The 26,668-nt window shown below is 48.1% G+C and overlaps 14 protein-coding genes across 14 annotated transcripts; 10 read left to right on the plus strand and 4 right to left on the minus strand.

Moving 5' to 3' along the window:
- Positions 1-225: 225 nt before the first annotated feature.
- FPRO_10961 (putative SED1-abundant cell surface glycoprotein) lies at positions 226-858 on the minus strand (the record flags this gene model as incomplete). The annotated part of the gene is made up of 1 exon (XM_031231981.1): positions 226-858. The coding sequence occupies one exon, from the start codon at positions 856-858 to the stop codon at positions 226-228; it is 633 nt and encodes a 210-aa protein (XP_031081964.1).
- Positions 859-4,214: 3,356 nt separating this feature from the next.
- On the plus strand, positions 4,215-6,064 carry FPRO_10962 (uncharacterized protein; the record flags this gene model as incomplete). The annotated part of the gene is made up of 2 exons (XM_031231982.1): positions 4,215-4,649; positions 4,700-6,064. The coding sequence occupies 2 exons, from the start codon at positions 4,215-4,217 to the stop codon at positions 6,062-6,064; spliced, it is 1,800 nt and encodes a 599-aa protein (XP_031081965.1).
- A 648-nt stretch (positions 6,065-6,712) lies between these two features.
- On the plus strand, positions 6,713-7,215 carry FPRO_10963 (putative brt1 protein; the record flags this gene model as incomplete). Its single annotated transcript, XM_031231984.1, has 3 exons — positions 6,713-6,877; positions 6,936-7,088; positions 7,138-7,215. 3 exons carry the CDS (start codon positions 6,713-6,715, stop codon positions 7,213-7,215), a joined length of 396 nt encoding a protein of 131 aa, XP_031081966.1.
- Positions 7,216-7,318: 103 nt separating this feature from the next.
- Positions 7,319-8,444, minus strand: FPRO_10964 (related to isoflavone reductase homolog P3; the record flags this gene model as incomplete). Its single annotated transcript, XM_031231985.1, has 4 exons — positions 7,319-7,588; positions 7,641-7,967; positions 8,016-8,300; positions 8,364-8,444. 4 exons carry the CDS (start codon positions 8,442-8,444, stop codon positions 7,319-7,321), a joined length of 963 nt encoding a protein of 320 aa, XP_031081967.1.
- Positions 8,445-9,218: 774 nt separating this feature from the next.
- FPRO_10965 (uncharacterized protein) lies at positions 9,219-9,713 on the plus strand (the record flags this gene model as incomplete). The annotated part of the gene is made up of 2 exons (XM_031231986.1): positions 9,219-9,336; positions 9,382-9,713. 2 exons carry the CDS (start codon positions 9,219-9,221, stop codon positions 9,711-9,713), a joined length of 450 nt encoding a protein of 149 aa, XP_031081968.1.
- Positions 9,714-10,378: 665 nt separating this feature from the next.
- FPRO_10966 (uncharacterized protein) lies at positions 10,379-10,694 on the plus strand (the record flags this gene model as incomplete). The annotated part of the gene is made up of 2 exons (XM_031231987.1): positions 10,379-10,433; positions 10,483-10,694. 2 exons carry the CDS (start codon positions 10,379-10,381, stop codon positions 10,692-10,694), a joined length of 267 nt encoding a protein of 88 aa, XP_031081969.1.
- An 817-nt stretch (positions 10,695-11,511) lies between these two features.
- On the plus strand, positions 11,512-12,438 carry FPRO_10967 (related to nucleoside-diphosphate-sugar epimerases; the record flags this gene model as incomplete). Its single annotated transcript, XM_031231988.1, has 1 exon — positions 11,512-12,438. The coding sequence occupies one exon, from the start codon at positions 11,512-11,514 to the stop codon at positions 12,436-12,438; it is 927 nt and encodes a 308-aa protein (XP_031081970.1).
- Positions 12,439-12,681: 243 nt separating this feature from the next.
- FPRO_10968 (uncharacterized protein) lies at positions 12,682-13,767 on the minus strand (the record flags this gene model as incomplete). Its single annotated transcript, XM_031231989.1, has 1 exon — positions 12,682-13,767. One exon carries the CDS (start codon positions 13,765-13,767, stop codon positions 12,682-12,684), a length of 1,086 nt encoding a protein of 361 aa, XP_031081971.1.
- Positions 13,768-15,111: 1,344 nt separating this feature from the next.
- On the plus strand, positions 15,112-15,795 carry FPRO_10969 (putative glutathione-dependent formaldehyde-activating enzyme; the record flags this gene model as incomplete). The annotated part of the gene is made up of 1 exon (XM_031231990.1): positions 15,112-15,795. One exon carries the CDS (start codon positions 15,112-15,114, stop codon positions 15,793-15,795), a length of 684 nt encoding a protein of 227 aa, XP_031081972.1.
- A 1,554-nt stretch (positions 15,796-17,349) lies between these two features.
- Positions 17,350-19,627, plus strand: FPRO_10970 (uncharacterized protein; the record flags this gene model as incomplete). Its single annotated transcript, XM_031231991.1, has 7 exons — positions 17,350-17,682; positions 17,734-18,235; positions 18,288-18,340; positions 18,389-18,533; positions 18,581-18,868; positions 18,922-19,196; positions 19,244-19,627. 7 exons carry the CDS (start codon positions 17,350-17,352, stop codon positions 19,625-19,627), a joined length of 1,980 nt encoding a protein of 659 aa, XP_031081973.1.
- A 563-nt stretch (positions 19,628-20,190) lies between these two features.
- FPRO_10971 (uncharacterized protein) lies at positions 20,191-20,655 on the plus strand (the record flags this gene model as incomplete). The annotated part of the gene is made up of 1 exon (XM_031231992.1): positions 20,191-20,655. The coding sequence occupies one exon, from the start codon at positions 20,191-20,193 to the stop codon at positions 20,653-20,655; it is 465 nt and encodes a 154-aa protein (XP_031081974.1).
- A 1,324-nt stretch (positions 20,656-21,979) lies between these two features.
- Positions 21,980-23,699, plus strand: FPRO_10972 (uncharacterized protein; the record flags this gene model as incomplete). The annotated part of the gene is made up of 2 exons (XM_031231993.1): positions 21,980-22,029; positions 22,085-23,699. The coding sequence occupies 2 exons, from the start codon at positions 21,980-21,982 to the stop codon at positions 23,697-23,699; spliced, it is 1,665 nt and encodes a 554-aa protein (XP_031081975.1).
- A 328-nt stretch (positions 23,700-24,027) lies between these two features.
- Positions 24,028-24,748, plus strand: FPRO_10973 (uncharacterized protein; the record flags this gene model as incomplete). Its single annotated transcript, XM_031231995.1, has 2 exons — positions 24,028-24,216; positions 24,269-24,748. The coding sequence occupies 2 exons, from the start codon at positions 24,028-24,030 to the stop codon at positions 24,746-24,748; spliced, it is 669 nt and encodes a 222-aa protein (XP_031081976.1).
- Positions 24,749-25,243: 495 nt separating this feature from the next.
- FPRO_10974 (putative phosphatidylinositol/phosphatidylcholine transfer protein SEC14) lies at positions 25,244-26,526 on the minus strand (the record flags this gene model as incomplete). Its single annotated transcript, XM_031231996.1, has 4 exons — positions 25,244-25,915; positions 25,992-26,115; positions 26,206-26,255; positions 26,359-26,526. 4 exons carry the CDS (start codon positions 26,524-26,526, stop codon positions 25,244-25,246), a joined length of 1,014 nt encoding a protein of 337 aa, XP_031081977.1.
- Positions 26,527-26,668: the final 142 nt, after the last annotated feature.

Genomic DNA, 26,668 nt, shown 5'->3' on the forward strand with positions numbered 1-26,668 from the left:
ATAGAAGACAAAGAGTGTAGCTCAGATGAACTGTATAGTATTAAGGTCTATGCACCTCTATCAAGAGATCTATGTGCAAGTCGTAGAAATGAATTATATACCCAACGCTTCCATCTTTAGTTCATCATGTGTGAAATTAATCATTAAAGACCAATGCTTTTCCCTTGTCGTCCAAACTCATCACGAGATATATCCATGACATGTAGAGCAGAGGTTCTGAGTTGCTTAGAAAAGAGCAATAGCACCGAGGACGGCGAGGACGCCGGCGGGGGCAATGCGACCGGCAGCAGCGGTGACAACGGCAGGGTTGGTACCCTCGGGGACGGGGTAAGTAGCGGTACCAGTAGGGACGGGGACGGGGGCAGCGGTGGTAGGCTTGCCGGGAACAACGGGAGCAGTGTAGCCGGGCTTACCGGGCTTACCGGGAGTGGGCTGAGGGTAAGGGTGCTCGGAAGCAGGGTGAGTGGTGGTGAAGTGGCAGTCGGTGACGGTAACGGTGCCGGGAGCGGTGACAGTGACGGTCTTGTTGCCGTAGGTCAGAGTGGTGGGCTCAGGGCAGTAGGTAGTCACGGCGGTGATGACCTCAGTGGTGTAGACGGGGTGAGGGACAACGGGCTTGGTGGGCTTGACGGGGTAGCTGACTGTGCAAGGGCAGTCGGTGATGGTCAAGGTGGTCTCAGAGGTGACGGTGTAGGTCTTGTCACCGTAGGTGAGAGTGGTAGCACCAGGGCAGTAGGTTGTGATGGCGGTGACAACCTCGGTGGTGTAGTGAGTGCCGTTGGAGGGAGGGGCGTAGTAGGGAGAAGCGGTGGCAGCTCCGATGAGGAGGCCAGCAGCAGCAACCTTGATAGCAACCATTTTGAAGGATTTGGGGAGGTTTTGATTAAGTTCTGACTTATTAAAACGAGTGAAGTGCAGAAAAGCAAGATTGAGCTTGAGCTTTGAGCGAGAGTGTAACGACTGAAGCGAGTGTAGTTGTTGAGAGAAGGAAGTGAGGGAAAAGGTGGGAAGAGAGTGAGGGTATTTATCTTTGAGTTCAACACCAAGACAAAGCTGAGCTGAACTGGGCTGATAGATACGGAAACCCAGGTCTCAGAGACACACACAAACTCAAAAGGCGTCTAGTTTAGTCTAGTCTAGTCTAGCCTAACCACATTCTGAAAGTCCATTTAACCTTGTACACACATCGAGATGGATCATGGGCCCACGCTCACGGCCTCACGCTAGACGAGGCAATTTTTTTTTTACCTCTCTTTACCCTCTTTTTACCGCTCCAGGGCGTAGCTCGTCCAATCATGATATCATTGAAGCAATCTCACTTCTTACTCATATGTACTGTACCTTGCACTAGCCAGACTCGTTGGGCTGAGGTGGTTGCAGGGTACAGGGGCCCTTGTCTAGGAATACGAGGTCAGGGAGGGATTTTATGTCAGATTCGGATCTTGTGAGAAACCTCATGATAAGGAAATGTCCGGGGTAGGCAGAAGTGATTGGCCTGGCTGTGAGTTGTGAGTTGTGAGTGTGTGTGTGCTGTTGCAATGCAGGGTCTCTTTGTTGTGATATGATGATGGCCAGTTGTCACAGTTGCAGCGACTCTATGGATATATCTATCGGTAGGGCAAACTCTATTACATACTCATCGGTTGCAACGGTGGCAGTTGCAACAGCACAGTACACCTCAGCAGCTATCAATTGTTGTCTGTTCAGTGGATGATCCGATTTAGAGGGGCCGAGTTAGCCGGAGTGGTTAGCAGTCTTGGGTGAGCTGGGTACCTGCGCTAGTACCCACATAGCACCTAGCTCCGTAGTCCGGGGAACTTTGTTTACTCACCTTTTAGTCACTCAAATCTCCTCTTTTTTCACCCTCCTCCTCCAACGGAAAAAAAAGCCGGTTTTTCTCTCTCACGTTTTTCATCTCCAATCACTAGCAACGGCCCCTGCAGTCAGCATCAGGCTAATGCGGCGTCCTGCAGCCTCTATCACACTCTGACCCAAGTGCCCCAGTCACAAAAGGTCGTCATCTTTTAGCGTGCGTTGATTTGTCCCTCTTTGCTGTTCCTTGGTTTTTAGTCTCCAGAGCGGAAAATGTCTTATCTCATCAAGTTTTTTAAGCTTCAACCAATTAAGACACCAAAATAGAATACCCCCTTGTCTAGTGACAAGTCGAACCCCTTGCCCCTTGCATTCTGCGTGCTGCATTTTGCATTTTACCAGAGCAAATCATGACCCCAGAGTCAGCAAAATCAGCTCATCCGTTGTTGGTTGTGCCGTTCGTAAGAGGAAATTGCACGCAATGCTTCCTTGACAGTTTTCGTACGGCACGGCTACGGCCACGGCGGCGGTTCCGTTCCCCCTTGCGTCAATAGTCTGGTCTCTGGATCAATGGCATTGTGAGCTTGTCTTAGACATCATAAGACACTTACTGGTAATCTCCTAACTACAGCTCGTCAGCTTTAATTAAAAGAGATCGCGCTGTGGCTTGTCGCGGAAGCCGAGGACATCTAAACACATCCGATCTAATTAAAGCTGACCCGATACTCTCACCCTCACTCTCTGCCGTCTCTGCAAGGCTGCCATAAGATTTGCACCCCTACATTCCTTATCACAAACAATGTGAAGGAGGGAAAAGGATCAGATCATCCTGGTTGTAAATCCCCTCGCTCGCTTGCAATCGGCTCCAGTTTATCCGTACTCCATCGAAGACGTCAGCCAAAAAGTCAGCATCGCTTGACTCGTGCCAAAGTCCTCAAAAATATCCCCCATACGCGAAATTACCATCAAGCCACCCTCATCTTGGCTCGTCAGCCTCCCTGAGTCTCTGTTAGAGCGAGCAATAATACCGTCTTTCCAAAGATCAGAGTTTCATGGCGGGTTTCATGGCGACATTTCACAGAAGTGGCTGAGACCTGTCTAATAGGCACTAATATTTGGCTGAAACAACGGGTGAGCAGGTCCTGGACTCCTATTGTCTGGTTTGCCACTTATTCCAGCCTCAAATCACCTGTCTCACTCGGCTTCTGATCTATTGGGTTGTCCAGTCAATAGCGAAGCGGGTGGCGCCGCCAAAGGTAGAAACCATTGTTTGGTCTAGTCTAGGCCGTGTCCTGCTAATCTGAGCACTTTACACGCCGGCACGGGCTGTTCGAGACTGTGAGATGATTCATTGCTTCTTCTCATCTTGATATTGGATGAAATATGAATATTGGATGCAACTGCACAAATCACAAGTGACATCCCCTAGGTACTTCATTGTCCAACATAATGTTCCTCATATGTCTCTCTCAACAATAAACATCTTTGAACTGCTTTGTGAGCTACCAATCGTTTCAATGCAAAGGAATGCGGTTATCTAGCCGCAGCCGCTCCTGAAGGAGGTTTGTCTAAAAACATGCTTAATCGGCTAGAAGACGCTACTTGCCCTCTTGGAAGTCTATTGGAATGATCATCGTGACCAGCGTAAAGCTACATTGCTCTAGCTCTTCCATCACATGAAAACCATCTTGTCATGTGATGTATTTATGCTTTTGTATTCCTTGTAGCAGCACCTAGCCAAGCTCTTGTAGGGTAGTCTCATCATGTCTCATACAGTATTACTCACAATGATTTCTATCTCGAGGTAGCCTAGAGGTATCCCGTGGCTTACAATTAGCTGTTCACTCACCCAGTTGTAGTCATGTTACATTTGGCTCCATACAAACTTATTCCAACCATGGACTGCCTCGGTCTATGATCTCTATCAAACTCAAAATATAGACATACTACGTGCCTAGTAGCTAGATCGCTTGACGCAATCACATTTAACATAGAGTGAAGAAACCAATACATACAATGTATTGTTTAAACCTGATAGCAGCATTAGAAATTACGCAGCTTCTGAAATGATATGGTTACTGGGAGATAGAGCCATGGTGACATGCGTATACGCACCATTATCTACGTGAGTTTGAGCTGACACTAGGCTCCAAAGCAAGGTCCCGTTTGTCTTTGAGTGTTATGGCAGAAATCGCCTGAGATCTTGGACCTGACACTGGTCGACACTGCAGGAAGCCTTCAACAGAGTTTCACAAGGCACCTTCTGCCTAAACCACAAAGGAATTTAAATTCACAAAGTTAAGATAAAATGTTTTGTCAGCCTCTGTACCCACAGAGAGATTCTTCCTCTTCCATCCTTCTTTTGACTGTTGAGCGGGATCATCGACCACCGCTCATCCACGATGCCTTCTTTCAAGAAGAAGCTCTCGCTCTCACTCTCGCGAACAAAGGTCAAAAAGATCTTCCGGTCCATCAAAAGTCCATTCAGGAAGGTCGATCGCGCCAAAGATGAGCCTGCTACAACCCCTGTGGTAGACCAACATGTCCAAGATGATGTTCCTGAGGACTCCGAGGAGCAAGGTGCCGGTAAAAAGACAGCCATTCAGTTCCAAGAACAAACCTCGCCTGCCAGCAGTGATTATGCCTCTAGCACGTCGCTGTCTGATCAAGAATCTGATAGATTTGCCGCATCCGAGACTTATTTCGATGCTCAGGAAACCATTCTCGACCCTAGCGATCACGAGGTCGCGGTTCGTGATGATGAAACCGAACCCGCGAGCAACATGAACACTCAACACCATCAAGTCAGCATCTCTGGCAGAGAAGAGGGAAAAGACGTAAAGTGCACTATCGGCCACGGTATCTTCCCCCTACTAATTGCCTGCAGATGACCAAAACCGATACGGGGCTCGACCAACAGCAGCAGCATGACGCTCGCCTGACCCTACAAAAGCTCTCGCCAGAATTGATAATCGAGATCATGCTACTTCTTCCACACAGCAGCCTGTATCTTCTCCAACAGACATGCCAAAAGTTTCGCCAGATCTCAAAGCGAGATACATTCAAGACATTCAACCTCGAGTTTCGAGGCGGACCAGAGAGCTATTGTATCAGCGAGAATGGCTACCAACAACGAAAGGTCATTCGGGACATTCTTGCTCGCAGGACTCTCTGTCAAGAATGTAACTCCCACCGCGATTCGGGCAAGCTGCAAGGAGTGATGCAGAAGCTCTACGAGCTGCAGTACTGTCACGGATGTAAAGCCAGCCATCCTGCACTGTTCTTTTCTCCCGAGGAGAAAGGGAAACAGTATACGCAGTGCTTGGGTCGAATGGGAAATTTCCCGCTCTGCTCGCATGAGACTTTTGCAGGCCCTGATATGGTCACTCTGTCCAATGTCGGTGGAAAGCAAAGATCGGTAACGTGCGAGGATTTGAGTCACAAATCATTCCCTTCAGGTTCCCTCGCCGAGATAAGCTATGCCCCCCATGGTTTTCTCGACATCTCATCAGCTTCAGCTTGGAACCATGGCCCCATGAAGCGCCACATGTATTTCATACTCACAGCAACTATTCACCTTGTCGTTCTTGATGGAAGCTCAGACAAACATATGGAAGAAGCCATTAGGCAGCTAAAAAAAGGGTTATACACCGTGAGCGACCCAAAAGCCCTCTGCGCGCATTTCTCTAGCGAGATCCTCCAAGATTGTATGGCCTCTGATCCATCCAAGTGTTCATGCTTCCCCCGATCAGAGACAGGGCTCCAAAAATGCACGTTATTGAGCCCTGTTACCAACGCAATCTGCAAGATTTGCGGCGCAGAGTATCACCTAAGTCTGAGGCAAGTCGGACGACCGCCTCTAATCCCCACATCGGCAGCAAGAGGATCGGCGAAAACAAAGCCTCGCGGAAAAACAATTATAGATCTCAAGATCAAAAGAGACATTGCCATGAAAACCTTCCTCCACCCCTCGTGGCTTTTCAATCTCAACTACAACCAGGATAAGGAGTGCAACTCACGACTCAAACGAAACCCTCTCCTGGACGAGGAAATGAAACACATACTCTGGTGCGACGATTCTGGCTGTGCGACAGGGTCTGAACGTCGATGGGAGAAAATGGCACTGTTATATTTGAACGATGCCTTTAGCAAGGGGGAACTGCATGATGGTAATTCTGACGATGACGCTCGGGCTAGAGATATGGCTTGGTTATCGCTTGAGTACGATGTCTTTAACGGATTCACAACCTGACCGACGTCTAACTCTCGAAGACGTTGGAATGAGAAGAGAAGAGAATGAAGCAGGCGAGAAGGAAAAGACACTGAAGAGAAAAAGAAACACACACAACTCCCCAGCACCATCGTCGAAGAAAGGAAATGCCCCCCCTGGTGCTTGAGCACCTAGATACTTGTGACAACCATAGACTGAAACCTGGTTGACTATTGTCACCGTTAGGATGGCAATGACTAGGATACCCCCCAAAAGCTTCGGACAGATAGGTAGTTGAAGATACAATGAGAGAATTAAACAAAAAAAAAAAAAAAGAAAAAAAAAAAAAAGCTGGTGTATGATCGATCCAGTCATATGTGAGAAGAGAAGAGAAGATCGTACTTTGCCAGCTTGTTAGATACTGAAAGTTACGTAAAGTTCATGAGGTTTGACCTACAATTGCTTATTAGTCTGATCTCATTAACGAGAGCTTTTTCTTTGTGTCGGGGACAAATCTAAGCTCCGGCCCATATCATGAGCTGTATGTACTCCGTAGGGCGCGGTCAACCTTGTGAGATAATAGTCTCCCCGCATCCTCAAAGCTTTGATTTCTAATACACAAAAAAAAACAAAAAACAGAATCTCACCAAGCAACCGGACAGAAACCTCTTTTCAACCACAAAACCAGTCATGACCCCTCAGATCGAAGCTGTTTCTACCAAATCTGCTCCGGCTCCGCTGCCGCAGTTCTCACAGGCCGTTAAGCACAATGGCATGGTTTACTGCTCCGGAAACATTGGAGCCATTCCCGGGACAAATTTTGAGCTGGTAGAGGGAACTGTTAAAGATAGAGCGGTAGGTCTTTGAGAGATTCAGACCGTGCAATGTGTATTGGCTGACCATACGACTACAGCGACAAGCTATCAAGAATCTTGAGGCTATCCTCAAAGAGTCCGGCAGTAGCCTGAGAAATATCGTCAAGATGAACATGTACATCACTGATATGCAAAACTTTGCTCTTGTGAATGAGGCATACGATGAGTTCTTCACTTGGGAGCCAAAGCCGGTATGCCAAGTTCCAAGCATAGTCCAACTCAATCACTAATGTCTCTCAGGCTAGAACTTGTGTAGCGGTCTTCCAGCTGCCATTGGGAACTGATGTTGAGATTGAGTGCACAGCAGCTCTCGACTAGGAAAAGATAGGTTTATAGGAGCGAAATGTTAGATTACTGCACTATAATCAAACATCTTCTCCATTGTTGCCCGTTGTAATCACCTCCAACCCTTTTAACATATTCAACGGTTCGCATAGATGCTCTTGCCCTTGCCCTGCATGACTTCATCAACATAGTCCACGTACTTGATTGGCTCAAAGTCAGGGTAGAGGTCCTTGGTGCTGAGATAGCCCAAATACTTGGCAGGCTCGGGGAGATTATCCTGACGGAACCACTCGCAGTAGAGATACTGAGGAGCAGCGAGTCCAAAGATGAAGGGAAGGCTCTTGTCACTCGCATCGTACTTGACCTGGGCGTCTGCGATGGTGGCCTCGATATCCTTGGTTGGCATCTACTCCTGTTAATCATCAAGTTTCAGTTCTGCGAATGGAAGAGAGACTTACTGAGTTGCGAGGAATCTTTTCACCGCTGACGTTTTCCAAGTGAGCGTGAATTTCCTCCTGAGTCCAGACTTCGTTGTAAGCAAAGACGTATTTGTTCAGGGTTCGCTCATCAGTAATGATCTTGGCAACGTATTTTCCAATGTCTCTCAGGTCTGTCAAGCTTGTGGCGTGAGAGCCATCCTCGGCGACGACGGCGGCGGGGAATTTGAGAGCATAGTCAATCTTGCCAGAAGGAAGAGCCGGGAGAGAGACCTGATACCACATGCCAACGTCAACGACTGTGTAGGGAAGATAGATTTTCTTGACGTGGTTGATGATGGTCTCTTTCTACAAACTCGTCAGTGACACTGACTGTTAACTTGCTTTGAAACTTACAAGCTCCCTAAGAAGCATAACACCCTCAGGAGGGCAGGGCGGGCCAAAGGCACTGGGGATGAATCGTTTGACTCCAGCTTCTTTGGAAGCATCTGCCAAAGCAATTTCAGGACCCGTAGTGAAAGGCACAAGACAACTGATGACTACATCTTGACCGGTGAGTGCTTTGACGAGTTCGTCGTGGTTGTTTTCGAGATTGATAGGGACCACGGAAACGCCCTTGCTCTTGATCTGTTGGATCTCGGGTTTGTTGATGGAAGCAGGTCGCACAATTGCGGTCAATTTCTGTCAAGATGAGTATAAGAAACTTTGATAGTTGGGGATTGCAACTTGGGGATTGCAACTTACAAAATCATTTGGAGAAGGTGAGAGAGCATCGATGATGGACAAACCGGCCTCGCCATTTGCGCCGACAATTGTAACGTTCATGATGGATATGGATGGTAGAGTAGTGAATTGTATTGATTGTTGTGATTGAAGTGAGATGGGAGAGTGATGATTGAAATTTCAGTTGGGTCTTGATGCTATATATATTTCATCTTGAAGGAGGACGAGAAGAGCCTCCTCCGTGGTTTCATTACAAATTTGTTCGTTTATTGCAAAGCATGTCATGTTGAGGCTTTGTAAGTCATCGCCGGACTCTGCTCCGCCGAAATGTCGGCGGGCGGTGGCATTTTGCTACAGTGGACCCATTTCTACGCACTAGCAAAGGCTAACAGACCCTGCATTTACAGACTCGTATGCCTGTTAAGGACTGTTAGCCACCAATTACCATTGAATTGTTCAGGTTGCAACAGATACCTACTGTTAAAATCCACTGAGGCGTGGTATTGGAGTATTCACAGGCTTCAGGAAGGTGAGGCAAAGAGTTTTCCACGTTTGAAAAGCGATGATAGCAAAATATGCTAATATACTACTTTTTGTAATAGAATTAGGTATGTACTACCGAAAAGAAGCGACAACTTGGAAATCCAACACTTGCGTGGAAGATGCTTGTCAACAACACTTAGCAATCTGTTGTTAAATAATACAAAATTTGCTATAAAGTACTTTGACCTCACATTGCGCAACCTTGTTGAAGAACTATATGAAGGCCAGTATTGTCAACCCAGATCAACGCTTAACGCCATCTTGGATCTCGACAACAGCGGTTAAAGTCGTTTTTGATAGCTTCACAACTCCTCATCTCAACCAAAACTCAACATGTCATCATCCGAATCATCCGAATCAACCGAATCAACCGAATCAACCGAATCAACCGAATCAACCGAAGTCGAACAGAGTCAACTGACAGTCGGCGTGTTGAAAGGATTGATCGAGAGTATGTCCCCATAACAAGAGCACCATACAGTCACTAACAGAACAGTGAACATCAGGGCTCTCTATTCCTCCAACAAGATCAGGCTATTCCTGGTTAAGCGTGTCGAGAAGCGTTCAGGTCAGGTTCTTTACGGAGCTGGCGTTGCTACGTTTTCGAACACTGAGGACACTAATGTCTTCCTACGAAGCAGTGGCAGAAGACTCACAGTCGAAAGCGCGCTGGAGGATATCCTCGACCAGACGATGGCGGAGCTCAGTGAGGATGTTGAATTCCCTGAATGGCGTATCAAAAAATCAAAGGGTATTCACTACATAATTACGAAAACACAGATCACAGATAAAGAGCTAACCTTGATTTTGTTTGTAGTCCGCAAATGATGGTTGTATGTGACGGACAAGCTACGTAGTTCGCAGAAGAGAATTATCGAGCGATTGGATTTGGATGTATTACCTTGAACATCACTGGGCTTAGGCGGAAGCAAGACCAACGGTTTCCTGTATTTGAGAGGGTAATGTTTTCAGAACAGACCAATGCGTTTGCTTACCTTGGAGCCCATCAATTATGAGACGCATAAGGCAAACAACACATATTTCACCCTCTTCAGGTTACTTGTGAGTACCTATCTGGGATGCTGCATACAGCATTCCGGATTATGCATGCAGGTTACCGAGAGAAGGCCATAGAAGAAGCATCTGCCATTAGACAACTAGCAAATGGTTGCGTTTGCCTGTGATTTTGTAGAAAATCGCTTGGCTTGAGTAAAGAATCGTGTCCCATAGTGTAGAGTAGATAATTGGCTAGGCTACCCGTGGATGGAAGCTCAAAGAAAGCCACTGGCAAACATGCAGCAGGATTAGAGGACTAGCATATCCGAGAAACACATATAAAGCTGTGAAATTCCCGTCTGAGATAGCTTCCCCAAAGTCAACTTTCTCGGATATTCACCAGCATTGCTAGATTATTCCCTAGTCCTTGACCATTCTGACATATCAAGTCACATCACGTCTCCTGATACAACAAACTTCACTTTTCGACATTCAAAATGGTAACTACCGGCCAAGTCGAGCGAGCTGTACGCTTGAAGGAGCTCATCCAGAGTAAGTTCAACCTCATGACCTGTAAGTTCATGCATAGCTGACCTGCCAGTGAACGTCGCCGCCCTCTACGCTAGCATGCCAGTGACTAAGCTTTTCGTTTGTAAGCGCGGCGAGCTGTATGTTGCCGGCGTGGCCACTCCCCATACTTGCGGGCATGGGAGTGTCTTGTTGAAGAGTATTGAGCGTACGACCGTCGAAAGTGCTCTGGAGTCACTTCTGGAGGAGACTGCGAAGGAACTCACCAAGGAGATGAACTTCTAATGGCATCGATGGAGTTTGAGTTGGGGTGATGTGGACTGGACAGAGGGAATGTGGCTGCTGATGGGGTTTTTGACAACTATTCAAGCACGTATGGAATCACAGACACGCCTATTCGACAGACTCTTGTGTCTCGCTTGGGCTAATTGAGACTACACAGAACACAACCATTTTGGAGTCGACAGCCAGTAACAAAATAGACTGTATCACCCGCCCCCAATTTGCTGTGGCTGCCGCGCGCTGTGCTTAGAAATCAACCGTGCCACATCCAAGTTCCCGCACTATCTATCTCTAACGCGCGTTAGATCTCCTGCAACGTGTAAGACGATTGGTGTAGCTCATCGTCCACTTCGTGCCCGTTGATCGTGGGAAACGTCGATTAAGTTGCAGCCAAGATCTGTTACTTTCCTGTCATCAAGATCTGCCTGTTTCTTCGAGGGGAATTGTTAAGATTGAGGTCATTCGTTGAGACTAAATGACCTTGATGGCTCAACCCGCGCGGGTAACTCCACTTTCTGATCGAGCCTCATCGTGAGCTTATTCTTACCGCGCGGAAACCTTTTTCGGCCGTAGGCTTATGCAGATCATGATAGGTCTTAGAACAAGCCAATATTAGTAATTCAATTCTCGGATAGCACCCAGCGCAAGAAGAGGCTTGTGGTGTTAACGTTATCGATGACTTGCACCAAATCTAGGATTTCCAAGAATACGATATCAAATATGAGTGCATTAGATAGAGTATAAATAAGATGAGAGATCAGTAGATTCATTCCCCCACAAACACACACAAACACACACAAACCCACTGCAACTTACCACCATGGCCGCCATTGAATACTTTCTCATCGCTGGAGCAACGGGTCGTCAAGGCGGCGCAACTGTCGATGCCCTCCTCACTCACCCCGACATCAAAATAAAACCAAAGCAAGTCTACGCACTGACTCGCCAAGCTTCTGGGTCAGGAGCCGTCAAACTCCGTGAGAAGTACGGCGACATCAATATTGTTGCCGGCGACTTGAGCAACCCTGAAGCAATTCTCCAACAACTGGACAAGACCATCCTTCCCAAAACTGGCATCTTTCTCGCTCAAGCCCATGGACCGACTGAAGTCAGCGACGCAAAAGGGCTTATCGATTCTGCTGCGAGGAATGGTATTCCCTACTTTGTGTATTCTTCTGTTGATCGTGGCGGCCGAGAACTCAGTGATAAGGATCCTTCGTACTGCAAGACATTCTCCGACAAATTCCTCATCGAGAAGCACCTCATCGATACCTGCTCAAACTCCAAGATGGACTACACCATCCTTCGCCCGACTTGGTTCGCTGATAATGCTTGGTGGGGTTTCCCAGGCCAACTTTGCATGACGGGCTGGAGAGACAACATGGCGGGAAAGAAGATGCAAGTCACTGTGACAAAAGACATTGGGAGATGGGCTGTAGAGGGTCTTGTCCGTCCTTATAGGACCAAAATCCGAAATCAAGCCCTTTCGATTGCTAGTGAGGAACTGAGCTTCAAGGACATTGATGGCATCTTCATCAAACATACCGGCAATGGCGTACCCGTTACTTATGGCCTTCTAACCCGATTCATCATCTGGATGATCAAGGATCTAAACACAATGTTTGGTTTCATCGGTGAGAGACCTTATGGTGCGGATCTTGCATGGTTAAAGACTCAGTTGGAGCCTACTACGTTTGAACAATGGGTCAAGACCGACGTCCTAGGACGCGACAACACCAAAGCTTGAGACATCCAAGATAGCTCACACAAAGAGAATGGTTTCTGAAAATTCGAACTTGCAACCTGCAAAAAACGAAGAGTGGTGTAGAGGGTGAGATTTTTAGGATTTTAGGTTCGGATTTAGAGAAGGTTTATAGGTTCTAGGACGTATACCACTACACCACTCTTCGGTACTGGTATACAGAGTTGAATTCATATATAACAGTATGCCACGGCTAGAAATCTGAGTAAATACGCTTATGAATCACTGTCAAACTTTCTGCTGGATACTCTCTGCCTTGAGAGTAACGCCTTGAATCACACCTGTTTTAGGCACACAATTCAGATACTCAAATCGGGCATCTCCTGCTCTCAGAATAGAGACTTCATGCCACGTTCGGAATTTTCTGTCATCCCCAAAGGTCTTGTAGTGAGTTAGTGCACCGCGGTATATAGCCAGATGAGACCTGTGGCTCTTTGCCCAAACTTCAAGGGCTTCGAGGTTCGTGAAGAAGCCAGCACCGCATGATTCTTTTCGAAGCCGAGGTTCCTCAACTGAAGGGTCTTGATTTCTGAGATATCGTAGTCCCAGAGCACCTGTATCGGGCGAATTATCCCAAAGATATCGCAGGCCAGAGTGGAGAGTGGGTTCAAGCTTTTTGTTGTAAGAGTCTGCTTCCTGTTGCCCGCAGTTCTCCCAAAACTGTCCCGATCGGATATGAGCTACGTTCTCATCATTTGTTCCAATGAGGTATTGGCCAACACCCGAAGGAATGGTGACTGGCAGGTTCGGCTTTGATGGAGGGAAGAGATCGAAGGCAGACGAGGGGATTCTGTCTCTAGCTGCGCCCCAGTACGCTGAGAGCTCATGTTCTGGAAAGCTTGCGCCAGGGAGTTTTGCAAGACCAGGGAGATAGTCGAGGCCCGAGTAATTGGTCTCGAGGCGGGAAAGCTCTGTGATGAAGGCCTCTCGCCAGATGCCCACTGAGGCACGGCCTGTTTCCGGTAGCTGAGCGTGGATGGAGTTCAGTGAGAGGTCATCGAGCCTTTTCTCATATTCGGTCTTGTCTGACCAGTAAAGCACCCATATGGTCGATTCTTGGACATCACATCCATCAATGACCGCGAATGTCTCATATGCCTCTGGCCCAGCATCGCTGTTCACCCATGCTTGAATAGTATCAGTAGCTTTGTTTCGAGCGATATTAGCGTCTTGGGTATCAGAATGTACCTGTACCCCGATATACGCGGTGCAGACATGGGTGACATCATCTGGGAGGGCGAGGTGCCATCGTGGGATCGGAAGCTTGTGGCCTTGGGGTTTGCGGAGGGCATATTTACGCGCTGGACACGACATGGTCCAAGTTCAGCTCTAGCAAGGATTCGTCGTGGCTTTTGTTTCACTGTAGATGGGCGAAGGAAGGTTTGATGATGAGGAGGTGGTCGGTGTTACTTTTGGGGATCGCCATTTGATAGGTTGCCCTGGTTTGGAATCACGCCCTGCAGACGATTACGCATGTTTTGGACTCCCCTTGTTTCCGACACGATCCCTCAAACGCGTATTATCTAGGTTCTTCTTCATAGAAAGTGACATTGAGCCTACCATGTTTCATTTGCTAGATTGCGAACAACGTCCGTCCCTTGCCATCTTGTCTGACTGAGATATCAGCATCGGCTTCTAACATCGGCATCTGGCATCACCGCCGTAACCACACGATGCCATCCTACGAAATATTGCGAAAACGGTGCATCAAAAAGTATATCCCCTTCTTCAGCACTGACCCATTCCCCTCCTCTTGGCAGCTTAACCGCGGCCGCCACGCCACGGCGCATCTCGGAACTCTACATCCCACTACTTTTCCGACAACGGGGCCTCCAAAATCCCGAACATCCCCATCACGCAATTCTAGAGGGGGTTTTTAAATCCAGGGGCATCTCAAGGCATCTTATCTCCAGGTATCAATTGCCCTGCTGTGCTAGACGAGACGAGACGCCTTCGGGATGGGACCCGGGGGGATCATCAGTATTTACCGGGACCGCATATATTTATCCCGATCAGATGATGAGTAAGAGGAAGAGGAAGAAGAAGATGGGGTAACAGTAACACTGCACAGATTTGGGATTACGACGTCTGAGAGGGGTCGTCGATCGTCTAGACCAAGTTGTCCTATCATTTTATGTTTTGCTTACCCCTCGATATAAGTTGCATTGCGGACGTTGAGCCGCCGTTGTGCTACACAGTATCAGACATTTCCAGAAGCCTCTGCTCCAAGAGCAATTATCTATCGTCTTCAGCTCTCACTTGTCTTTCCAGATTCAGGCATTATCCGTCTTATCGGTGAGTTATCAGTGGGCACGGCCACGGAATCGGCTTCCGATGACCGTCGGCTGGACCCTGGACCAGGCCCCGATTGTCTCTGAAGGGGCCTGAACCGTGGCCCATTCCCCGCAAAACGCCATCGCGACAGTTAGACACACAGTGAAGGACAATGGTGATAACTCGGCATCTCGGTCTCGACGCTTACGCTTACGCCGATTATGGCTGCATACAGTCAAAATTACCGTCTGATACATGCTGTTTTGCGGGGGATCAGAGTACATAACTGAACACAGGCGCCTGTGGCTGTCTATCGTAAATCTTGTTGTATATAAAGTCTTTGCCCATCCCTTTCCTCCCAGCTCTTCTTATTTCCCCTTTGCAATGGCTTCGTCCTCTAATCGAAACATCATCTCCAAGAACAAAACTCCCATCGCCGTCGCCGCCGCCCTAGTATCAGCTGCTGCAGTAATCACTTCCATCTACCGTTCAGTAACCACCTCCAAGATGTCTCACAACCTCCACCCCAGCCTCAAGAACGGCATCACCAAGGGTTCTCCCAACTTCTCTGGTGGCAAGCTTCGCTGCAAGTGCTCCTCCAACCCTGTCGAGGTAACCCTCAGCGGTCAGGTCGCTCACAACCACGCCTGCGGATGCTCCAAGTGCTGGAAGCCCGAGGGTGCTCTCTTCTCCGTCGTCGCTGTCATCCCCCGCGACCAGCTCCAGGTCACTGCCAACGGTGACAAGCTCACTATTGTTGACAAGAGCGCTGCTATTCAGCGAAACGCCTGCCGTGACTGCGGTGTCCACCTGTTTGGTCGCATTGAGAACGATCACCCCTTCAAGGGTCTCGACTTTGTCCACGTTGAGCTCTCTGATGAAAAGGGCTGGCAAGAGCCTCAGTTCGCCGCCTTTGTCTCTTCCATTATCGAGCAGGGCTTCCCTGCCGATAAGGCCAACGAGGTTCGTCAGCAGTTCAAGGATCTTGGCCTCGAGTCCTATGATGCTCTGTCTCCCCCTCTGATGGACGCCATCGCCTCTTGGACCGCCGCCAAGTCCAAGATCTAAGGACTTCAATTTCATATATGCCCCATCACTTGGGGCCCACGTTACAAAAGTTTTGAGAAATGGTTAGCGGGGTGTTGAGGTCCGGTGATTGTTGTTTCAATAAGAATGTATAGGTAGTCTCTGGGACAGAACGACATGAACGGAGTTGGGTGTGCAGTTGAATAGGATGACACGAGGAATGTGCGCCTACGAATGATATGAAAGGAAGAGATACTCAAAGATAGCCCTATCAATCCGAATTCATGACTTGACGAATCTTTATATGACCATTGTGTAATTGTGATGTGAGCATGCTGAGTACACTAGTACAGACCTCACGCTGGCCATCAACTACAATTTGCTCATATCAGCACGTGATAAATCACCTAATCTGATCGCCTTGTTTGCCATGCATCGAGAAGTGCATATGAATTGCACCCAACTATTCCTGCATCTCCATCACGGCCTTGAAGATCATCAATGAAAGAGCTCTAATGGATAGGATGGCACCGGTGACGATGAATTGCCGAGGTCTCCGCGGTTACAATACTCCTTGTGATACTATGTTCGACTGCAAGGTCAATATTAAGACAAGAATCACAAATCTTTGATTTTAGTAGCTGGAACAGACATCTTTTCACACAGAAGAGCAACTTCTTCAGGCCGCGTCACTCTTCCGTGCTGGTCTTTAGCCTGAAATCACACCAACTATGCGAGATAATGACGAATATTCACTCATGAGGTGGCGAGTTCTCAACGTTAAGGGTGTTTTAGAGGCCAGAAAATGCACCTAATGTGACAACGTTGCAGGGCACGAGAATCAGACGAGCTGATAGTCTTCTCTGACAAATCAGGCACGGGGATAGCACGTTATCAGGCTGCTTGTTCGTTCAACCGTCAAAATAAACAGAGACTGGCTGGCCACCAAAAACTGTAGAACAACAACAGAATACAATTCAGAGTCTAGACCTCAGTCTATGTCACTTGGGTACTCCTTCATGAATCTGGCGATTGAGGCTGGTTCACAGACAAAGGAATGCGTCACCTCAACGATAACTCACTAACTCATACGGAACGGGACGGGACGACAAACTCAAGCTAGTCTGGCTTCGAACGTGTTTCTACAGAAGCGGGGGTATCTTCCGTTTCTCTATGGTAACGCTCTTGTGTGACATTCCAGTCAATGAGGGGAAAGCAGTGGTGGCTCAAGCTAGAGTGCGGCTGATGACCAGATCTGGACAGCTTCAACAGCTGAGACAGAACTAGGTTCAAGTCATGGCTGAAATATGGCCATGGGATTCGGTCAGAGTGAGTAAAAGAGATGTGATGAGACTACAAACGGATGATTCTATATCGTGTAAGTTGTGAAATGGCTTATCACATACTCGAAGCCCGGAGGAGAACCGCCGCGAGAAACAAGAAACCCAATTCTGAAAGTTGATATGGAGGGAGCTCTCCTTCTGAGAACATTTAATTCTTCTAATTCACCATCTCAATCAACCTCTAGAGTTCATAGTAGGTCGTAAATTTCATATCCCCAAACTTCGCTGAGGTATTAGTCAACATTTGCCCCAGATGGGTTTCTACAACGTGTGCAAGTCGTTAATCGTCTACACCGCCACCTTCTTCTCACTTCCACTTCACGAGCATATCGGAGATGACTCTGAACAGCCTGTTCTATCTTTCGAAAATGACCGGATCTCGCAAAATTATCCAAAGTTCCCAGCACCAAATGGCCCCGATTCACCAGACGAAGACTTTATTTGCAAGTATCCCGAGCTTGGAAATGACTGGAAGTCATGTTCTACTCCAGAGAACCGCCACTGCTGGCTGAAGAGCTCAGATGGACACAATTTCAGTATTCATACTGACTATGAGACTATGTATCCGCCTGGAGTGCTTCGAGAGGTACACAACCACTCACATTATTCACCCCTTTTTACTGATCCATATCTGCAGTATTGGCTTGTAGTTGATAACAAGACCATCAACGGCGACGGCATCGATAATCCGTATGGAAAGGTCTTCAATCAAACCTACCCCGGCCCGTGGATCAAAGCCTGTTGGGGTGATCTTATCAGAGTCCACGTCACAAATAAATTGCGATATAACGGCACCACGGTTCATTGGCATGGCATTAGGCAGAACGGAACCATGGAGATGGATGGTGTCAACGGCGTCACACAATGCCCCATTGCCCCCGAAGATACCTTTACATATGAGTTTCGTGCCCTTCAGTATGGCTCTTCTTGGTATCATAGTCACTACTCTCTACAATACGCCGACGGTCTCGCAGGACCCATAACTATCTTTGGGCCTTCGTCGGCTCACTATGATGAAGCGAAGGATCCTATTCTTATTACGGATTGGAACCATCGAAGTGCTTTTCAGGAGTGGGAGAGAGAACTAACGGGTGTTCCTACTCGCCCTGAGATGAATAGCATATTAATGAATGGAATTGGTGAGGCATACCGGCCTACATATCTCGTTCAATGCTTACGGAGCACTTTTAGGAAACTTTGCTGGCAGCTTTCCACGGGAACGCTACAACATAACCGTAACAAAGGTAAAACTAGGAGTGAAGGATTACTATGTGATGCTTACTCCTCTATAGGGCAAGAAATACCTCCTTCGTATCATCAACACATCTGTTGATACTACGTTCGTGTTCGGTATCGATAATCATTATTTTGAGGTCATGAGCTCCGACTTTGTCCCCATTCACCCTTATACAGTAGACCATATCCTCGTCGGGATTGGTAAGTCATATAATATCATTGTAGCATGTAAAACTAACAGCCTCAAGGCCAAAGATACCACGTTGTTCTTCATGCCAAACCTAGAAACGACACCAAATTCCCTGCATCAGATAACGGAAACTACTGGATTCGTACCGTTGCAGCAGATGGCTGCAAAGGGTTTGAAGATGGTAACGAGCCTGATGAGCGGCAAGGTATTCTTAGATATCAGCCTGTGAGCACAGAGGTACCCCAGACCTGGAGAGACAACTGGACCAAAGACTGCACCGACGAGAAGTATGAGAACTTGAAACCCATCCTTCCATGGTCAATTCCTACTGTCAAACTTGACGAGAGTCAGTCAACGCCAACGTAAACCGAATGGAGTTCCTTTGCTAACAAGATGTAGGAGATAGGAGTAAGGATCTTGAACTTGGGATAGAAAAAGTGAAGGATAGACCACAAGCTGGAGACAGATTTAGCTGGTGGGCTTTCGGCGAGCGACCTCTTTGGCTGGACTTCTCGAACCCAACCATCACCCTACTAGAGGAAAGAAAAGAATGGCCTGACGACTATGTGATTGTTCCCGCAGAGAACAGGGACGGTTGGGTCTATCTCGTCATCACGGCTCCATCGCTTGATCGTATTGGCACCAACAAGACCTTCAGGTCTCTTGCACATCCGGTAAGTTTGTTCCACTGCACAACTGGAATTGTACTGATATTCAATAGCTACATCTACACGGGCACGACTTTGCCCTGCTTGCCCAAGGCACAAATTCTTCGCAGATAAATGACCCAAACAACCCCGTCACTCTCAAATTCGACAACCCACCCCGACGTGACGTTGCACTGATACCGGCTGGAGGTTACCTTATAGTTGCCTTCAAGGCTGACAACCCTGGCTCTTGGCTGTTCCACTGCCATATTGCCTGGCACGCTTCAAGTGGTTTGGCACTACAGATCATGGAGAGTGAAGAGGATCTGAGGAAGATGATGACTTCGGAGAAGCTGAAGCAGGTCAACGATGGGTGTAAGAAGTGGAAAGATTGGTATGGCGACCGGAATAATCACTGGAACCCTGTTGGTATATTCCAAGACGATTCTGGCGTTTGATCTAGGGGAATTATGCTTGGTTCAGCATTGCTAGTATGAATCGATTTTGTATAAGTCTCCAAATTCTTCTAGTGACGCAGAATTTGCCAATACGGATCCAGGTTTGAGTTCTCGAGACGTTTGGTGTAGCCATGAGTATATTATAGGGACGTTGAATATTTTCGTTGATACAGGTATTATTGAGCCTGAAAGGGCGTTGCCGTTTGTAAAGAGCATAAAGCGTCCACTGAGTGACTTATCAGGATGTTTGAGATCATTTAACTTGTGACAAACAGACTAGAAGGAAGCCTGATTCAGATTTCACCTGCCCTTAATGCATCCTCTTAATCAGATTATATCGGCCATCGACTCGAATAATAATAAGTGAGGGGCAATCCAGTGATGCTACACTGAACCGTGAACCACTACAACGAAAGTCTTTTAATGAAAGAACCCATGTTATCCATTTGTCCTTTGGTCACAGCGAATCTCATCCTATAAGATGAAGCAAATTTCTCATGCCAGGAGTCCCTCAAGCATATCTATACTCATTTTCTCCTACATACACCAATCTACTAGTCACTATGTCTAGCGAATATCATCTCTACAGTAGCCGCCCAGCCTGGTGCTCGCCGTGTACCATCCAAGTTTTCATCACAGTCTCGACCCCCGATCTAGACAGAGACTTTCAATGGACACTCTCCGCTTACGATACAGTTACTCATCTCTGGCAAAACTTCGAAGTTATTCGAGCTCACCGCGGCAACTTTTGCAGGATATATCGGCATTCAAATAACCCACGTATGCTTCCGTCCTATGTTGCCTGGGGAAAACTTTGTACAGTAAACCCAGAGTGGTTTGAGAGTCTCGTGAACATGACTTGTATCTCGCCGTTCTGGAGCCTGGCAGAGGGTGAGATGCGTAATGATAGTAAGGATTTCGTATATGGGATTTTAGATATCCTAAAGGCACACGAGGTTATTGACGAGACGAGAATCGTCGGAGTGAAGAGGAGGCTGAGCCGATATATCGGGCCTTTCGGTGTTTGATGTATATGGTCTTGTGAGTTATTCTTCTTCGATATAAATAGGTACTAGATTCGGTAACTCATTCAGACTCCTCCTTTAGATCTCTGAGTAGCCAACCGTAAGAGCAGGGGGCAGTGACATACTGGTAATCTTTCTCCACAAAGCTCCCGATTTCAGCGGTCTCTTCATTACTAAGAACTATATCAAGAGCAGCCCAATCCTCGTAGAAATATTGAGCCCTCTGTGTTCCTGGAGCTGAAATAATGCCATCACTATCTTTCTGCCCAGATGCCGTTCCCTAGTCTATATCAGTTATGGTTAGAGCTTCTGCTGATGTTCTGTACTTACAGAGATAGATAAAACATAATATCCAGAAACTGTAGCCTTTTAGCACATGCTTTCTTGATATATATATCATATCCAAATCTAGTTGCAAGAAAAACCCCACGTCGTTTGGCAGTTTGTCTGAACCACTTGCCAATGATTTCCTCGCAATCGTTAGAGTAGTTTTTATGTGGTTAGCTGGTATTCGGATGCCGTCAGACTTTTGAACTTACTCAGCACTATCCCAGAACGTCACACATGCCCCGTAAGAATGGTCAAGGAACGCAAATATTTCATCTCAACTAGGGATAGCTCTATGTGTTGGACGCGTTAAGCCTATGGTGCCCAAGCCCGTGTGAGAGACGAGAGGGCCATTCTTGCCAAGGGGGGATCGAGGGGCTGTTCTAGCTGACGTTATGATAAGAATTCGAGTAGCCTAAAGATTGGATTTATTCTCTCTGTTGAACTGGTTATCCGGCATGAAATTCATAGTTGCTGGCTTCAAAATCGACTGTTGTACGATCCAATATCACGGTATTTTTGTGCATCTTCACGGAAATTGGACTTGACAATGAACACATGAAATAGTAAAAGCCTCTAAGCTCTTATCTCTGGCTCAACTACATCATACAAGAGACTCTCAAAAGTTTCCGAAGCGGACAAACTTGCATATAAGTACTATCTTGGCACTCTTACACCCGAGGTTCTCACACTTGGTACTTGGGCCAATCAGACCTCGCGGTTTCCGAGCAAGCCAATGGGAAGTGCAGATAGGGATGACGATCTCGTCAGCGGAGTAGTCCGCGGGGTGGCAGGGCACATTCAGTACGTAGTCCCTCCAGTAGCGCCCCCAACCCGCGGGCCCAGCAAGAATATTCCCGACTTATAAGCTCCAGGGGCACGTTCGAGGACGTCAAAATGCCATCTCCGCTTAAATTGACAACCAAGCAGATCCAAAAGTTTCCGAGCAGACAAATCAACTCCGTCTATTCCTTTCTTCCTTGTTAGATTGTTTCATAGAATGGCTCGAAAGGGAAAATCCAAGGTCAAATCAGGTTGTAAAACATGCAAGTGAGTGCTTGACAGGAGAGAGAGAGGAACAGAGGAACAGAGGTTAATGACTTAGATTGAGAAAAGTCAAATGTGACGAAGGCCGTCCAGCCTGTCAGAGATGCCTATCAACAGGTCGAGCATGCGACGGATACGGAATCTGGGGCGGGGGATCACACGCTCTTACACAATATTCCCAGTCCCAGTCACGCCCCAAGTTCACCCTTGGCCCTCCCCTCGAGACAACCCTCGTCTTCTCTCTAAACGCAAACGAGAAGCTCTACTTTGACTGGTTCAAGTGTCGCACTTCTACAAAGATCTCGGCCACCTTCTCTTCTGGCTTCTGGAACACCCTCGTCTTCCAGGCTGGGTCTAGAGAACCCGCCGTGCTACATGCCCTCCTTGCGCTCAGCTCGGCGCACAAGAAGGGTGTTGTGACATTGGACATACATAGAAACTTGCCCACCTCGCAGATGAGCCAACAGGAGCAGTTTACGCTGCAGCAGTACGTCAAGGCCATTGCACATCTGCAGCCACACTTCAACGCCAAAGATAAGGAATCGTGCCGTGTGGCGCTCATCACTTGTGTTGTCTTTGTCTGCTTGGAGTTCTTCCGGGGCCACTTCGCCACGGCGCAGCTTCACCTGAAGAATGGGCTTGACATTCTTTGGCAGATGCAGGGTCTTCCCGAGGCTAATTCGGGTATCTTGGCATTGAAACCCTGTCACGATCCAACCGATGCTTGGATAGTGGAGGCCCTATCCAGGCTCCATATGCAGGTTGAGCTCTTCAGACTGTTGTATCACCATTCATGTGTTATTCTACAGCCAGCTCACAGCCCCGAGAAGAGTTTTCTTGAATCTTTCGCTAGCCTCAACGATGCTTGGAAAGGGCTAGAGCTTGTTTACAACCAGATATTCCACCTTACTCACCGAGCTCGCCAACAGACAATAGCAGCAACAGAGCATATAGCCCAGCAACTCGTCAAGACAAGGCTCGCCCAATGGCATGGCATGTTTCATGATTTTATGAAAGCGCGACCTGGTAGCTCAAATATATCCTTGCAAAAGGCATACCAGATTCTGAGGATACACTACGCCATGACAAACGTTATGTCTGAGACTTGCATATGCGATAACGAGACCATATACGACACTTGTACCGACAAGTTCATCCTACTCATCAAAGAACTTACAAAGTTATGGGAACTGTCGCTTCATTATGAACTGGAGGACGAGATGCCCCTCTACATCATGACGACTTGCATGCCCAGGTCCATCATCGACATGGGCTGGATACCGCCACTTTACTTCACAGCAGTCAAATGTCGCGTTCATCGCATCCGAGCTGAAGCAATCAAGCTTCTCAGGACAAGTCCTCACCGGGAAGGCATCTGGGATGCGCATATCGCAGCATGTGTCGCCAAAAAGGTGGTCGAGTTGGAAGAAGGGGACTTTTACGGCGGCGTTGACCTGGGGGATGACTTTCAGCTGAATACCCCAATGCGTGATCTGGATTATCGGGTACCATTATTACCAGAGTCGCGCAGAATGAGTGAAGTTGAGGCCGAGCTCTCGGGTGCCCCCATGGACAAAATCTTGCTTTACTGTAAGCGGGAGCAAGAGGGAGTCAACAGAAGGACTCTCATTTCAGAGTACAACGTGAGCGAACAAGCTTGGAGCGACATATGAGGACGATTGATGGAATAATGAGGTTGTTGAATGAAGATATCAACGCGATTAGCAAGTTAAATCAACAATAAATTGCCTATTTACAAGTTCATGTTCTGCTCGGTCGAGGTGGAGGTGACATCGAATAGTAAGCGATAAGATAAGCCCCGTCTCCGTTTCCGTTTCCGAGTCGGCGCCCGGAGTGTCAAAGTAAACAATTGACTAAACGCGGCCGCGGGGCAGGCACTCACCGTCAAGCACCTTGATAGCACAACCCTTCCTCTACTACCCCCTCTCTTCCAGCTATTCCTTACCTTGATTTTTCTTCTCCTCTTGGAGAGTGATAGTCATGGACTCTGAATCTGTCGTCGCCCAAGTCCAGCGCAAGATCGAGCTGCAAACACCCGAGGATCTCTCATATCTCATCGCCAATGTCCGTCGCGCAGCCGCAGAACGTCTCAACGAAGCATTTCCCGTGGTGGAGGGTAATGACGGAGAGGATGAATTGCGAAATCAGATAGAAAAGCTCGTCAACGAGGTACTATCCCTTGTCCAGTCTATTTTATGACACAAGGCTAACAAACAACCAGTACATCGACAAGACATTCTCCCTAGCCTCTCCAAATCTTTCAATAAACGGCCTCCCCGTATCTCCAGACTCTTTCCTCTCCGAATCAAACGTCGAGCCCGATACCATTTACGAACCCTTTGACACGCGCAAACGTCGGCGTGTCGCAGATTTAATCACACAAGAAGAAAAACTTCTCGAGGATGTTGCAGCGTTGAAACGCTCAGTACCCGCTACAACGGCCGAAGCGCAAGCAGAGCAATTACGCGATAGCTTAAAGCGCGACGACGATATGCTCGAAGCGCGAAAACAGCAGGTCATAGCAGAGGCCGCTGAAGTGGATCTAAATGTCCAACCACTGGAGAGACAAGATGGCGTGGAGAAAGGATTCCGAAGAGCTGTCGAAGGTCTGGGAAGATTGAAGCGCGATATGCCTGCCGTGGTGGCCAAGATGGAGAGAGCGCGCGTGGCGGGCGAGTATGTCGTTACGCAGGGACGATAAAAGACATCCCTTGTCTTTATTGCATATATACCCAGGGCGGCGATCAGTGTATTACGAACAAGGAGTTGGGGCGCATGGGTTGGACTGGATTAATCGGCAATATCACTTCATATGCTGCAACACAAATCTCGAGACCGCGTCTGCTGTTGAGAATTATTGCAACCATAGTCAGGAGCCTCGGCCAGCCGGCATCTAAGATAATTTTAGGCACACACGAAATAAAACGTCCACATGAGCATGTTCATACACCGAGCAGAACAAGAAGGGGGTTGGAAGAATTCTTTTTGTGCTCCCTACAAACGTCACGCTCCGCCATACACTCCTCCAACGTGTTTTTACCATATATGTATATCTTTGCTCAGATATCCCCTCAAACCCCATTTGTTGAAAAAAAGCATGGTAAACGAGAGAAAATATGTGGTCTATATTAAGACGTAGCAAACCCGCCCGTCTATCTTTCTTCCATATCCTTCACCTTGGTACATATACTCTTCTTTAAGCGGCAGCAGGGGCAGGGGCAGGAGCAGTCTGGGTAGCATCAGCACCCTCGGCAGCTGGAGCAGCCTCGGGAGCCTTTGCGGGCTCCTCAATCTCAGATCCCTTGTTCTCGATGACGTTGGCATCCTGCTTCTTCTCCCACCAGGCGGGACGAGCCCACTCAGGGTCGTGCCAAGGACCAGCATCGCTGTTCTCACAGCCAGCTTCGCACACACACTCGCCACCGAACTGCTTGGGGAGGTTCTCGGCGGGGATCTGCTTGAGGAGCTCACTCTTGTATCCAGAGCCGAGAATGTTGATCTTGGAGACGGTGACAGGGTCGAGCCAGCCCTTGACAACACTCCAGACGGTGGAGAAACCCCAGGGGGCGTTAATCATGTACAGCTTGCCGAGGCGCTCGGGGTAGTAGTTCTGGGAGATGACAGAGGCCTGTCGGACGTAGGAGTAGACCTGGGGCACCTTGGTGATGGAAACGCCCTTGAGGTCCATGATGGTGCAGCATGTCTCGAGGAGGTGGCCAGCCTTGCGGGAGCAGGCAGGAAGACGCGGATCGGCCACGCGCTCGTACTCGACAGCGAGGTTCAGGAGCATGCGATCAGCGCTGGTGATCTTGTACATGGCGGTCAGATCAATGCCTCCAAGGGTCTCGATGTAGATGGGTCGTCCATCCTGTATGAGGAGAAAAAACATTAGTCAACATATGTTCTCATGATAGCTCTCGCTCGTCATCACCGGCTTGCCATACCTTGTCGGTCTTGTGGTAGAACTGAGTGTAGTACTTTCCGATCTCAGCCTTCTCGGGGTAGTCCCAGATGGGCACAGTCTCGTCAAGCTTAACCTCCTTTCGCCATTTCTCAGTATCCAAGAACCTACAGTGGCGGTCAGCCCCCCCTGTCGCTACCAGCACAATTTCTCGTTCCACCGCCATCAGATGGGAAGGAAGGGTAGAAAAGTCTTACATGGCTTTGGCGGCCTCGACATCGAACTTGCGCGCTCGGAGGAATCGAAGCTGTAGACAAGGGCATTGTCAGTATTTGCTGTGTCGCGTTGCATGGCCCTTTTTGTCCAGGGTCCAGCAAGCTTGGGTAGCTAGGTTAAGGTATATCTCGTACCAGCGTCAAGGTGTCCAATCGATCAGTGCAACCTTCGGACTCGAGCATCATGCGGAACTGGTGAAGCTTGGCGATCTGGTCCTCTGTGAGGTAGCCGGCGTGGCCATCCTGCTTCTCAGGGCCCTTGATGGGGAAATCATAGTTGTCGTACTTGGGGTTCAGATCCATGGTGATAGATGTTGTATGGTGGGGTAGAGAAAGAGGGGAGAAAGAAGAAGAAGAAGAAAAAGAGTCCGCGCGGATAGAGGACAGCGGAGGTTATGAATTAAAATAGGCCAAGAATGACGCCAAGAGGTTGATGAAGAGTTCA

Source organism: Fusarium proliferatum, assembly GCF_900067095.1.
Source record: "Fusarium proliferatum ET1 genome assembly, contig: FPRO_scaffold005, whole genome shotgun sequence".
NCBI classification, from domain to species: domain Eukaryota; kingdom Fungi; phylum Ascomycota; class Sordariomycetes; order Hypocreales; family Nectriaceae; genus Fusarium; species Fusarium proliferatum.